The 15,173-nt window shown below is 38.3% G+C and overlaps 2 protein-coding genes across 7 annotated transcripts in view; one reads left to right on the forward strand and one right to left on the reverse strand.

Moving 5' to 3' along the window:
- ARSK (arylsulfatase family member K) overlaps nt 1-10,213 on the reverse strand; it is a 51,515-nt gene extending 41,302 nt beyond the window's left edge. The window contains exons 1-3 of one of the 4 annotated variants that reach the window (XM_046668279.1): nt 9,941-10,213; nt 2,038-2,167; nt 486-533 (exon numbers count right to left, since the gene is read on the reverse strand). In XM_046668279.1, coding sequence (XP_046524235.1) covers nt 486-533; nt 2,038-2,167; nt 9,941-10,078 — 316 coding nt within the window. In that variant the 5' untranslated portion in view covers nt 10,079-10,213. Of the gene's footprint in view, nt 1-485; nt 534-628; nt 758-2,037; nt 2,168-9,940 lie in introns of those variants that run through there. The other 3 variants (XM_046668282.1, XM_046668280.1, XM_046668281.1) reach the window with 3 other exon arrangements.
- Nucleotides 10,214-10,324: 111 nt separating this feature from the next.
- The window catches only part of SKIC3 (SKI3 subunit of superkiller complex), a 78,978-nt gene continuing 74,129 nt past the window's right edge, over nt 10,325-15,173 (forward strand). Inside the window, exon 1 of one of the 3 annotated variants that reach the window (XM_046666039.1) lies at nt 10,325-10,407. The gene's annotated coding sequence lies outside the window, so the exon portion shown is untranslated. Of the gene's footprint in view, nt 10,408-10,429; nt 10,449-10,924; nt 11,030-15,173 lie in introns of those variants that run through there. The other 2 variants (XM_046666041.1, XM_046666040.1) reach the window with 2 other exon arrangements.

Raw genomic sequence — 15,173 nt, forward strand, 5'->3', positions numbered from 1 at the left:
AGGGGTGGGGAAAAGGGTGACAGTGGTGAAAAGGTACAAATTTCCAGTTATAAGATAAATAAGTTCAGGGGATGTATTGTACAGGATGGTGTAACTATGGTTAACAATACTGTATTGTATATTTGAAAGTTGCTAAGAGAGTAGATCTGAAAAGTTCTTACCATAAGAAAAAAAATTCCTAACTATAGGAGGTGATGGACGTTAACTAAACTTATCGTGACAATCATTTTGCAATATATACATATATCAAATCATCATGTTGTATGTCTTAAATTAATATGTTTTATGTCAACTACATCTCAATAAAACTGGAAAAAATAAATCCTTTTCTTTTTCTCATTTTTGTGTACACACATAGTAGGTTTGAATAAGCTTTCTCTTCTCATCTACAAAATGCTTTCTTTTGAGGAGTGGGATGGGGGAATTACCTGGGTTCAAATCTCAGTTATGCCAATTTCTGAGGGGCTTTTGACAAGTTACTTAACCTTTCTGTACTTCAGTTTTCATCTGCAAAATGTGGATAATAACATTAGCTACAAAATGAGGATTATATAAATTAATACATGTAAGGCACTTAGAATACTGCCAGGCACACAGAAAGGACGCAATATACGTTAGTTTTTCTTACTATTATTCCTTCTCTTTGTTCAAACTCTTCAAAATATACTTCTTCTGGGAAAAACATCACCTAACATTTTCGAAATTTTGGAGTTCAGTGCTTTTTCATTCATTATTTTATGTGATGCTCAGAACGACTCTGGGAGGAACACAGCATAAAACAGCATTTTGTAGACAAGGAAATTGACTTGCTTGACATGGTCTTTTGAGGATTAGCATCTGGGTCATCACCTCACCCTAGTCCACTGCTCATTCCACTTGCTCAGTAAGTAATGTAAAATTAGGGGCCAGCCCGGTGGCGCAGCGGTTAAGTGCGCATGTTCTGCTTCGGCAGCCCCGGGTTTGAGGCTCGGATCCCGGGTGCAGACATGGCACCACTTGGCAAGCCATGCTGTGTTAGGCGTCCCACATATAAAGTAGAGGAAGATGGGCACGGATGTTAGTACAGGGCCAGTCTTCCTCACCAAAAAGAGGAGGATTGGCAGCAGTTAACTCAGGGCTAATCTTCCTCAAAAAAAAAAAAAAGAATATAAAATTAACAAAACTGTTTTTTAATATGCTTTGTCCTTCATCATTGAAATATCATTTATAACATATTAGGTTTCCTTTAATCACTGGTGACTATATAGTTGAGAGAGCTGCAAATGGAGGTGAAAGAATCTATGAACTCAAATCACAGAGAATATCATGTCAGGAACTTACAGACAAAAACAAATCGTTGAGTCCTGTTTATGAGTTCTGAGGCGAACAATCATAAATTAGAAAGACAGAAGAAAAGGAAAGAACTCTGTCAGAGAAGAGACAGAAATTATAAAAATGGCAGTTTCCTCCTATTTCTCAATTATTCATGGCTTAATGTCAGTGATATTATGCCATTAAAACTATGCCTATTTGTAAAATTACTATAATAAAAGTGAACAATCAGATTTGATATAAAGTGAATTGAGACTGAAGAGAAAGAGATAAAGTACGTAATCTGAAATAATATGGAAAAATTCGGGTCATCCTGATGTATGAGAAGTCCTAACTGCTTTGTGGTATCCTCTGAAGTCTCCTCCCAACTCTCTGTACTACTGCTGAAAAATTTTCCTTGGAAATAGAACTATTCTAGGAAATAGGGGTATTACCTCATTTGCTTGGATAGTCAAAAGATTCTTAGTCGCCAGTCATAAGGAAGGGAAACAGTAGCACATGAACTAAATACCGTCTTAGAGGACAAAAATTCCTACTTTTGAAAAATAGAAATTCTAGTAACTCCAATACCCAATGCATACCTTAGAGCACACACTTACATTAAAACTTTTTATTATTAGGTGCCAAATCTGACTTACAATCCTACTTTTGGGTATACTCTTTTAAATTGTGGAAATATTTTCAGTTGTGGCCACGTTCTTTCATTAATATTAAGCGTTCTCATACCTGCGCGCGATGGGCAACAGATTGGAGAGTTTGTGTAGGCATTCAGAAAGGAAGTGCCATGTGCTTTCATGAAGTCGATAAAAGGAAGTTTCACTACCTGACTTCCTGGATAAAATGTTAGCCTTCCATCCTGGAATAAAGAAATTTAATTCACACTGATTGTATCACAAAAGAAGAAAATTATTTCCTCTAATTTTAACCATAAAATTCACAAGTAGCAAAGGACTTCAATATGTTCCTAAGAATCTTCAAAAGATAAAATCAAGCACAGAGATTGTTATCAGCACTGGCTCATAATACAGGGAATTCAACTCAGTGTTACACTTGAATTCATTTGAATACAGTAAATAAATTATAGGGCCTCCTGGAAAGTTCTTTTGGGGGATGATGGACTGACTGAACAAATATTTACTGAGTATTTACTATGTGCCAGGCACTGTGAAAGATCTGGAGATACAATGGGGAATAAAATAGAGTCCATGGCCCCATGAAGCTTATGGTCTAGCGGGGAAGGCAAACAGTACACTGGTAAATAAACCATGACTAATTACAAATTGTGATATGTGTTTTGAAAGGAACTTGAGATACAGAATAACAAAGGAGACCTACTTCAGATAGAGTGAACAGGGAACGTTTCTCTGGGAAGTATAAGACATAAAGAATGAGAAGGAGCTAGATATTCAAATAATTTAAGGGTCATGTAAAGTTAGAGATAAGTGGAGATAGGAACTAGGCAGCTACATAAATGAGCCTGAAGATTAGAAGAGGTATTTGGGTTGGAGATACACATTTTGGAATTGAATTGGGAATTGAACTCTCCTTGGTAAAGAGCAAAGACAAATAAAAATATTCTAGTCCTGGAGTTATATCTATTACATGTTTTCAATATAATTATAAATAAAGTACAGTTTAAAAAATGAGCCAATCCAAAATACAGGATATACATAAACTCTTGAGATGTCTGAGGTTTCCAAATGGATATTTAAAGTAGGCTGTTGGGTACAGACATGAATCTGGAACTCAGAGAAGTCTATCCTGATGAAATAAACTTGGGAGTCTTTAGCATATTCATGGTATTGAAACCTGTGAGGTTGAATTAAATCTTTTAGGGAGAGAGTGAAAAAGAGAAGAAAGAAAGGAACCCAGTGGAAGCCCTGAGGTGTCCTAAAAGGCAGCATAAGAAACTGAGAAAGAATGGCCAGTGAGGGAGGAAGAAATCAGAAGACTGAGTCCCATGAAAGCCGAGAGAAGACAGTATGTCAAGAAGGAGGTAAAGTCAGCTGTGTTCAGAGAGTACTTAAAATAAGGCTAGAAAATGCACACTGGAACCACAGCGGAGTGACAGTTGTAATCTAGACAAGAGCATTTTCAATGGAGTGGTAGGGATGGGCAGCTAAACTAGAAAAGCGAAAAGGGAATAGAAGGTAAGACAGCAGGTGAAAAAAATTCTTCTAAGAAGTTATTTTGCAAAGGGACAGAAACATGGGATAGATGTTAGAGACTGGAGTGTTAGCAGGAGGAGATTGTGGGATTAAAGTCAGGTTTTTTGTTTTTTTTTTTTTAAGAGCCTGCTTGTATGCCAAAATAACCACTTCTGGCGGGAATAACCATTGAATGCCCAGCAAATAACTACTGATTCCTCAATGATGAGCTGGGAAGATCAAGGCAAAAGTGCATATTCTCACCTCATAAGAATTTCTTTAGACCCATAAATTCAAATTCTCAGAAACTTATCCTCACAAATCCCAGATGCCTACATGTCTTATTCTTAGAATCTTTTGGATATGGAAGATAATAACCATTTGTGGCCACTGCTTGGAGTCTAGACCACCCAGCCACCCAGGCTTATTTGGTTGGATGGATGGAGCAGGAGTTCATGGCAGAAGCACTGTGATGCTATACAATTCAAGTCCTGCAGGCTAGGTTCAAATTGGTCTCACTACCACTGCAAATGGCTACTGCAGCATAACAATAACTCATGCATCAGATTAAAATCCATGTTAGTGATTTCTTAACTCATTTCTATGATTAGTACAAGGACTTCATCTAGATTGAAAGCAAGAATCTTTAATGTGCAGTACAGCAGGGATGGCAAGAGGGAGGAGGGGATAACTGCCCCATTTGGGGAAGTTTCTAACGTGGAACGTGTGAAAGGTGGTCTATGTCAGGATTACCGCTTGAGATATCAGGCACTCGATAAATATTTAGTGAATGAAATGAAATGACTCTTCAATCCAGAGCTGTTCAGTTTACAAAAGAAAAATTTGATATGTTCCAAATTCAACAGTGTATTTTTGCACAGCTTAATAAACCTGGATTAAGTACTTCAATGGCAAGGTTTCTATTTGGTTAGGTTCTTAGGAAATATTTAAATTATGATACGCATATTCTCAATGTCAAAAGCACACCAATAATACTCTAAATGAGGATCAAAATCATATTAGAGAAAATATTAAATATTTTCTGGAAGTTTTGGTTTTTAACTTCATGCAGTTTTTACACACTAGCAAATAACCTTAAAAATAGGCTACAACTGGTACCATTGATAATGGTATCAATGGGAGATGGTCTATATAATAATTCTGAACTGAAATGGATCTTAACACGGGTAGCTGATGAAAAAGAGAGAAAGTAAGTTTTCCCTAGTATGGTAATGTGGATTACAATGGATAGTCAGTCATAGGTCAAAGTACAGTTCCATCAAACTTAGTTGGGAGAGAAAATCTTGCAGAATTGTTTTCAGGATAACTTCTATAATTTACTAATAGCCCATTTCAATTTTCTTAAGGCCATTCCCATGGTTCAAACAAATTAAGTACTCTAATACTGGGCATTTGAAAAGGAAAAAGAGGCCCATTAATTGGCTTGCTGCATAAAAGTGACAAACAATACCAACTGCCTTAATTTCTACATTCTGCTATCATTCTTGACTCTCATGAGTCCAGGCATTTTTCCCCTTGGGATGGATGAGTCTTTTGGTAGATATGATTTTGTGATTTGGATTGCTTCTTCAAGAACCATAATTGGTACTCAGTTCCTCATCATTCTGGGCCAGGGAAAACCAGTGAAGATTAGATGTCAAGGCATCATTTTAATGAAAGAACATAAGAGTAACTTTAACTGTCTGCTCTGTTATCACAAGACTATTTATAGCATTCTTTTCAGATCTGTCCATCAGACTGAATGAGATTCTCACTAAGACTCTGGTATACCTCCCTGTCCCACCTTCCACTCCTGAAACTTCACCAAAACTAAAACCATTGCAGGTGCGGGGGTGGGAGGAGGGAGGTGAAAGAGGATGCTTATGTCCTTTAAGACCCAGACAGAAGTGCTTATTTTCTCTCTTTTTAAAAAACGAGTTTATTAAGATACAATTCAAATACTATACTACTCACTCATTCAATTTGTGCAATTCAGTGGTTTTCAGTATATTCAGAGAGTTGTACAACCATCAGCACAATCGATTTTAGGATATTCTCATCATCCCCAAAAGAAAGCCCGCACTCCTTAGCCATCACCCTCTAATCCTCCCAGTCCCCCACATCCTAGGCAACTGCTAATCTGTCTGTCTCTACTTTCTGTCTCTATAGATTTGATTTCTCTGGACATTTCTTATAAATAGAATAGTACAATATGTGGTCCTTTGTGACTAGCTTTTTTTCATTTAGCATGATGACTTCTAGGTTCATCTATATTGCAGCATGTATGAATATTGCACTTATTTTTTATTGTTGAATAATATTACTAAATTTTATTTATCTATTTATCAGTTGATGGATAGGTATTTGGGGTTGTTTCCACTTTCTGGCAGTATTATAATACTGTTATGAATATTCATATACAAGTTTTTGTGTAGACATATATTTTCATTTCTCTTGGATATATACCTAGAAGTGAAATTGCTGGATCATATGGTAACTCATATTAAAACATTTCATGAATTGCTAAACTTTTCCAAAGTGGCTGCACAATTTTACATTCCCACCAGTAGTGTATGAGGGTTGCAATTCCCCCTTATCTTTGCCAACTCTAGGTACTGTGTCTTTTTGATTCTAACTGTCTTAGTGGGTGTGAATTTGTGTCTTATTGTGGTTTTGATTTGCATCTCCCTAATGATTAGCGATGTTGAGTATCTTTTCATGTGTTTATTGGCCATTTGTTTATCTTCTTTGGAGAACTGTCTATTTAGAGCTTTTGCTCATTTTTTAACTGCCTAATTGAAGGTCACAAAGATTGCAGCTATGTTTTATTCTAAGAGTTTTATAGTTTCAGCTTTTATGTTTGAATCATTGATTCATTTTGAGTTAATTTTTGAAAATGGTGTGAAGCAGAGTCCAACTTCATTCTTCTTTTTTTTTTTAAGGAAGCTTAGCCCTGAGCAAACTACTGTCAATCCTCCTCTTTTTTTTTTTTTGCTGAGGAAGACTGGCCCTGAGCTAACATCCATGCCCATCTTCCTCTGCTTTATACATGGGACGTCTACCACAGCATGGCTTTTGCCAAGCGGTGCCATGTCTGCACCCGGGATCTGAACCGGCGAACCCCAGGCCGCCAAGAAGCAGAACATGCGAACTTAACCACTGCGCCACCAGGCTGGCCCCCAACTTCATTCTTCTGCATGTGGATATTCAGTTTTCCCAGCACTATTTGTTGAAAAGACTATTCTTTCCCTATTAAATGGTCTTGGCATCCTTGTTGAAAACCAATTAACTATAAACGTGAGAGTTTATTTCTGTACTTTCAATTCTATTCCACTGATCAATATGTCTGTCTATCCTTACATCAGTAACACACTATCTTGATTATTGCAGTTTGTAGTAAGTTTTGAAATTAGAAAGCATAAGTCCTCCAACTTTATTCTTTTACAAGATTGCCTTGGCTATTCTGGGCCCCTTGAATTTCCATATGAATTTTAGGATGGGTTTTTTCTGTTTCTGAAAAAATGTCGTAGAGATTTTTATAGAGATTGCATTGAATCTGTACATCAATTTGGTGATTTTTACTATATTAACAATATTAAATCTTCTGATCCATAAACATAGGATGTCTTTCCATTTATTTAGGTGTTCTTCAATTTCTTTCTACAGTGTTTTGTAGTTTTCAGAGTATAAGAATTGCACTTCTTTGGTTAGATTTATTTCTAAGTATTTCATTCTTTTTGATGCTATTTTAAATAGAATTGTGTTAATTTTATATTCAGTTTGTTCATCAATTAAGTGTATAGAAATACAATTAACTTTTATATTTTGATCTTATAGCCTACAGCCTTGCTAAACTAACTTATTAGTTCTAATAGTTTTGCAGTGGATTCCCTAGTATTTTCTATATACAAGATTATGTTATCTACAAATAGAGATCCTTTTACTTCTTTCTTTCCAATCTGGACGCCTCTTATTTCATTTTCTTATCTAATTCTCTGGCTAGAACCTCCAGCATAATGATGAATAGACATAGTGAGAACAGATATCCTTGTCTTGTTCCTGATCTTTGGGAGAAAATTTTCAGTCATTTACAGTTAAGTATATTATTAGCTGTGGCTTTTTTGCAGATGCCCTTTATCAGATTGAGGAAATGCTCTTCTATTTCTAGTTGGTGGAGTGCTTTTATCACGAAGCTTGTTGGATTTTGTCAAATGCTCTTTCTCCATCTATTGATACGTTAACGTAGTTTTTACACTTTATTCAATTAACATGGTGTATTACATTAACTGATTTTCAGATATTAAACCCACCCTTACAGCCTAGGGCTAAATCCCACTTGGTCATAGTGTATAATCGTTTTTACATATTTCTGAATTTGATTTGCTAGTATTTTGTTCAGGATCTCTACTTCTATATTCATAAGGGATACTGGTCTGCACACAATATTTATGTATTTCTATACACAAAAATATATGAATTTATGCATTCATACTATACTAAAAAAATAAGCCAAATACAGTAGTCCCCCAGTGATCTGCAGGGAATATGTTTCAAGACCCCTATGGATTCCTGAAACCACGTACAGTACTGAACCCTATATACACTATGTTTTTTCCTGTACATACATACATACCTATGATAAAGTTTAATTTATAAATTAGGCACAGGAAGACATTAACAACAATAACTAATAATAAAATAGAGCAATTATAACAACCTACTGTAATAAAAGTTACTGTAGCTCTTAGCAACCTCAGCATATGATTTCTCTTCTTTCCTTATTACATGGAGAACTTTCACCTTTTTACTTAAAGCAAGCACTTTACAGCTTCTCTTTGGCATATCCGAATTGGCACATCACACTCTTGTGCTTTGTAGCCATTATTAAGTAAAATATGGGTTACTTGAACACAAGCACTGCGATACCCCAGTAGTTTATCTGGTAACAGACTGCTACTAAGTAACTAACAGGTGGGTAGCATATACAGCTCATATACGCTGGACAAAGGGATGATTCATGTCCCAGACAGGGGAGGGGGATGCCAGAAATTTCATCATGCTACTCAGAACTGCAAACAATTTAAAACTTAATGAATTGTTTATTTCTGGAATTTTCCATTTAATATTTTTGGACTGTGGTTGTCCATGGGTAACCGAAATCACAGAAAGCAAAACCCTGGTAAGGGGGGACTACTGTATTCCAGTCATCTTTGGAAGTTTCCAGGATGTTGTGATGCACCACCCAGATTCTCTTTTAGGAATGAAAGATTGTCCCTGCTGAAAAGAGTTGCTTTGCCCAAGATCATGCCTCATTCTGGGAGCAGCCCACAACTAATGGCCATCCAACATGAGGGTACAAAGGCCTGGTCCCCTCACCCCACCTGGAAACAGTTCAAAGCATCATACTAGTTTAAGAACTACCCATAAGCTCAGCGGAGGCCTGCAATGAGACAGCAACAAAATTCAGCTTCTCTCTCTGCACAAGCCTGCTGCTTTCCTTTCCCTTTGATCCCAAAAGCACTCCCCAATAAACCTCTCTCATGTTACTCTCCAATATTGCCCGTTCTCTAAATTTAGATACTCATACAAATTAGTTTAAGTAATATTCTCAACAAATCCTATGGGCATATTCGGATTACCTAACTTTAATCATCATGGGTTAATCTATGAGAAAGGCAACACATGATAGTGATTAAAAGCACTCTGGTGCCAGACATGCCTACCACCAACAATCTATGTGACCACAGTAACACCTAGTGATAACAAACTATTATAACTAGTAACCAAACACTTGCCCAAGCAGTAGTTTTTAAATCCTGGATAGTACTCAAAGTATCACGTAATGTTGTTCCGTATTCTTTTGGTTAATGGCTTGGGAAAGTTCCAAATACTGTTCAAGTTTGGGATTAAACACCACCACCACCACACACAATTTCTGTGGAATATGGTGGAACGGATCAAATTACATCAACTAACGCATTTAAATCAGCGCTAACAGGACTATCAGATACCTGGGTAACAAAAATAACGTTAATTTTCTTCACTTCTCGCCCAAACATTAATTCCCGCAAACTTGAGGTGAACTGGGAAATGACCGCTGGAAAGCCAACAACGCTTTTATGGAGAAGCAGAATGTTATTTTTCCCTCCAACCGAATCACACAGGGGTATGGATTTAAATTTCATTAGTAGTGGTAGAATAATTTAGTGGGTCAAGGCCAGCAATAAAAAAAAAGAGATTTGCAAAGACGCCATCAGAATGCATGTTATTCACTATTGTTTTATATGTATTACCTGCACATCTAGACGGTGTACGTGTCTGTATACAGGGCCTCAAGATAAAATGCATTTCTTACTTTGCATTGGGGTGAATCATGTTTGAAAGGCTCAGACTCTGCTCCCCAAACCTGCAGCACAGGAAAGGCTACGGGCCGGTCGCGGGGCCGGAGCGCGGCGCCCCCTCCCCTTCCTCTCGGTACTTACGAAAGAGTCGCTCACAACCAGCACCACGTTAGGCGCATCGGGCCAAGCGTGAGCTGCTCCCCGCCTCTGCCCACCTGCCCCTGGAGCTAGGACCGCCAGCGCCGAGGCTGCCATCACCAACACCCACAGCAGCAGCATCGTGGGGAGAGGTTCTGACTGCCCGGCAGCTAGGCGTTGGGCCCGCCTCTTTCCTCCAGGAACTCCCTACAGGGAAGGGGCGGACGGAGATCGCCAAGTTCGCAGTTTGGTTTCTTCATAGAACTTCACCCGCAGAACTACAACTCCCATTAGGCTTGGAGGGCGCACATGCGCAAAGGAGGAGTCCCCTGCCTCAGCTCACGATAAGACCTTTTGATCAAATACCGAGAGAACTAAAACCCGAGCCACTGCCAGTCACGTAAGGAGGCCTGGGAAATGCGCATGCGCTCTGACTCCAGCCTTGGCGTTTGTAGGAGCATCTGTCCGAGGTGGGTTCGTGTTGCTGTCGCTTTTGCAGAAGTTGGAGCCGGTAGGCAGTTGAAATGGTACTGAGAGAGAGAAAGGATCAGGGGCCGAGGCTGCTTGTTTTTTCCGAGCAAGCGTGGCTGAGGTTAGGCGAGACCGTGAACTGGGCGATGATGAGGTGGCGGCGCGTCTGTCACTCAAGTTGGATCGGGAGGTTTTTTGTGGGCCCTCTGGCTGGACCGCCTCACGTGCGATGTGGCTAGTGTGGAGTCCCTCGAATAACTTCCCCCAAGGGAATTCCTAGCCTGCCTCATTTTCCCCCCTTTGCCCGTGCAGTAAGGAGATATTGTGCTCCGGTGGGGTGAGGAGCGGGGCCTAGTATGTCAAGTTTCAGGTTCTAGGCCGGGAGAAGCTTGGGTGTGCCTTGCCTTCGGGGTGCAAAGGAGAGAAACCGAACAGGCTCTCGGAGGAAGAAATGTTGGGCCGTGTGACGTGTTCGGTTAATTGACGTAGGTTCAGAATACCATTGTTTTGCTGCAGAAAAATCGCTGATCCCTCTTGACTGTTGAACTTCTTTGGAGAAGTCTGGAAGAAGCAGATTTCTATGCTAGAGCCAAATTCCTGATTTCCTTATCATAGTTTCAGGTATATAACTTGCGCATTACACTAGTCATTTTAATATTTTGACAGGAAAAGGAGTTGCAGTACTTAACATAAAATCAACTCAATACTAATATCTGACAGTGTTTTTTGCATAAAATAATTGTAATGAGGGACAGACCTTATTGGTTTAATATTCACATAGCATTTATTATGTGCTGAGCATTATACTAAGCATTTATCAAGTACCTACTGTGTGCCAAATACGTGAAATATTTTCGGTCCTTCTCGCTTTCACCATTTTGTAGATAGAAAAACTGAGGCTTGAATAGGTTAAATGATTTGCCCAAGGTTACACAGGGAGCCAGTGTGAGTAGAACTTGAATTTGGATAGTTTGTGCCCTGACTTACTGCAATACTCTGTCTCTAGTTCATTCCAAAATTTCATGACATTCTGTTGAGCTTAACCTCTATTAGTGAAGCAGAATTGTTAATCGGGAAGCATGCTTAAGATCTGTGGGAGCATACAAATATGTAAACAATAGTCCCTGTCCACAGGGAACTTACACTCTAGGGAAACAAAAGTGAAATAATAATACAGCATGGAAGGTAATACAGGTAGGCTCCCTCATGAACGGGTTATGTTTCAGAATTTTGTTTTGAATTAATTTGGAATGTAGAACACATTTTACCATAGAAACAATGTTGGCTGACATTTAGATTCATAAAAAATACACTTAACTTTATCTGTGACATAGTACTAATTCTGTGAACTGTATTTACTCTCTCTGACCTTGTTTTCACAGGGCATGTATTTTGAATTCCTGGTCAGGATGACAGAAACACATCTTTTTTTCCTTCTCTCTCCCCTTGACAGTGTCAGTGGGAGCAGATGCGGTAGTGGGTTGGAGCACGGTGGATATTTTAGGGCCCCAGACACTTAGCGCTGGAAGAGTCTAAGAGGCTTCTAGTTCTACTTCTTATCTGACACTCAATTTGTCCTATGATGTACCTGCCAAGTGGATTGTCCAGTCTGCTTTTTCATCTCCAGTGATGGGAATCATATATTTCCGTTCAGCAGTTAATTCCATATTTGTACAGGTCTAATTATTAAAAGTTCTTGTTTGAGCTGAAGTCAGTCTCTTCTTTTAACCATTCATTGGTCCATTTCTCTTCACTTTTACATGAATAATCTCTCCCTTTCAACAACCCTTCTCACCTCCCTCTTTACCAGTGTTTTTTCCCCTGGTCTTGCTCAGTTCTTTCAGCTAGTTATCATATAATTTCAGGTTTCTTCATTATTTTGATTACTCTTTTCTGGACATAAAGCATTTTTGCTAATCAGTAACTTATCCTATCAGAAGAGGTACTTTTGAGATGTATTTGTGCATCTCCATCTGTGTACATGTGTGTATATTTGTTTTGCAGTGAGGGTAGGGGCTCCATTACATGTATAAGTCATCAGGGAAAGATTTGTACGTTAGTGATTGCTTGCTTAGTGAAATACTTAACTCTGTGGTTCAGAAAAGTCTTCAATTGAAAGTCTTGGTCTAGGTTTTGGTTTGTATAGTTCTTTTACTGTCCAAAATACCAGCAACACTATATTCTGCCTTAAGAAAAGGATGCTAAGTGTGCAGTTAGTGACTATGTGGAACACAGTATTGTCTTGACCTGCTGTGAATCTGTGACTATTTGTTGAACCAGATGCTAGGAATTAAAACATAGTAATAGAAATAGTCTTTGTTCCTAAGGAGCTTCCAGTCTGTTTGTGGAAGACATAACACATGCATACCTGTATGCATGATAACAATAACAGTATAAATATAAATAACAAACTTAATAACAGTATAAAAGGTATCAAAAAGTACAGTTAATTGCCAAACAAAAACCAAAAAGCAGAATATCCAAAATTGTATTTTGGAGAATGTTAACGTGTTTCAAAATGTTAATTGATGTTCATTGAAATAAATGTTCCATAGTCAAATACGTTTCAGAGTTGCTGGGTTGAACTGTCTTTGAGTCTTTACTATAGGACTTCTCAGAGCCTTTGAAATGCTAATATACATTGTGACTTTAGAAGGGTGATACATGTAATGTTCAGTATTCACACAATTACTCGGCCATATATTAACACCTTTAAGCATGTTAATATTCCTTGGAATACATTTTTGGAAATGTTGGTATAGATAGTAAGTGTTATAAGTTCAGACTAGTGTGTGATTTGTCTGAGAAGGCTTTATGCTTGACGCTCGAATTTGACCTTCAATTACTTGTGGCATTTGAGTGGACAGAAGTAAGAGTGGACAGGCTGAGGGGAGAAGTAAAGATGTAGCTGTAGAAAGTGCTGGGGGAGGGTGAAAAAAGTAATGTGAGTTAATGTTAAAAAGGAAATTCTTCCCTTCTCACTTTAGCAAATTGAGAATTACTGCCTTCTAGTAGTGGGGAAACTAAAAGCTGAATGTTTTTGGTAGGCTTTTGAAAGCTGGAAGATCATAGTACTCAATAAGTGTTAGATATATGTAAGCAAGTCTGAAGATATATTACCTTTATTTAGGGATTTTTGAACTGAGAGACAGGAAGCCTTTATATAGAACAATAAAAAGCATCTGTTAAGTTTCACTTGAATAGCTCAACCACTAAATGCTTCAGTGGTTCAGAGGAGGGAGTGGTCTCTGTTGTAGGGTTTAGTCTAGTGTTCGTGTGACTGATTTGAAGAGGATGCTTGGTTGGATGATAACCACCTTTTGAGGAACATAGGCAGGAAGGTTACTTCTTGACAGAGGAGGTTGGGGATTTTAAATGTGTGTAAAATGTATATAATAACCACCGCGGGTTAGGAATGGAAGTAACGCAGTGAAGTTGATTGAGAGGGTGGGAGTAGATCAGAAGAGCTAATAGATACTCTGTGCAGGCACTCCATTTGTGTAAGAGTCAAGTAAGTGATCCTCACTTTACCAGTGAGGACATAGCCTGGGCTAGTGTCTAAGGTGCCCAAGTTCTGATGAGACTTGAACCCAGATCCATCTGATTCCTAAAACCTTTCTCAACCAGCTTAAGTCTTGGCTTGGTGGGAGTATATAGCAGAATGAAGGGACTAACAAAATCTTGGGTATTTTCTAAGAACAGAGGAAAGGGACTGAGTAATAAGTTAGCTTGGGTGGGGAGGGTAATCAAGTGTAGCTGGATGGGGGCTTAAAGAAGATGAGTGAAATGGAGCCAGGTTTTAACGATTATTTTACTTCCCCACCTCTTGTTTTAACTTTTATTTTACTTTCCTAAACATTGTTTGGATCACAAGATTTTCTTTTCTTACCAGTAAGATCCTTGCTGTGAAACTAACCATTCTATTTAAGTTTATTGCTAGTACATGTTTTAGTCCAGTAAACTCACTTTCCATTTCTTGTTCAGCCCCACCTGCTTCACCTAAATTTTTTTCATTTCCTAGTTGTAAAGTAGCATTTTTTTTTTAGATTTTTTTTTTTCTCCCCAAAGCCCCAGTATATAGTTGTGTATCCTACTTGTAAGTCTTTCTGGTTCTTCTATATGGGATGCCACCACAGCATGGCTTGATGAGCAGTGCTAGGTCCGTGCCCGGGATCTGAACTGGCGAACCCCAGGCTGCTGAAGGAGAGCGTGTGAACTTAACAGCTATGCTGCTGGGGCTGCCCCCCCTCCCCTTTTTAACTTTATTCAGTTTTTCAAAACGACTTCCGTTCTCTCCATGAAGTGTTCTAGATTAATTTTCTTTGACAGGATCCATTCCAGGGATGCCATCAAAAGATACTTAGAATTTGTAGTCGTGTAGAATTAGTGTTAATATTTCAGATGGCTGTTTACATGGATTTTTAACATTTTATAAAAGTTTTCTCTATTTTCATTAAATTACAGATTAATCTAGTTCCATGATGTGGGCAGCTTTTTTTACATATTTATCATTCTCTATATGGCTTAGAATAAGGTTCACTTTGGTGTCGTTAGGCTGCAATTTGGTAGTAAATAAGTGCCCCTAATTGTCCTAGATTCAAAACAAGGCCACATGGAAGTAGGTGATTCTCTCTTTGGGCTCAGTTTTGTATTTGAAGTTAGTGTATTTTGAGTTTCTGGAATGTTTTTTTAGAATCTTTCTAATTGCTTATGGAAGTTCCTTTTATCACCTAGGGCTATGTTTACACAATTTAGACCAGTTTGG

This window comes from Equus quagga, chromosome 7 (genome assembly GCF_021613505.1).
Source record: "Equus quagga isolate Etosha38 chromosome 7, UCLA_HA_Equagga_1.0, whole genome shotgun sequence".
Classification (NCBI taxonomy): Eukaryota; Metazoa; Chordata; class Mammalia; order Perissodactyla; family Equidae; genus Equus; species Equus quagga.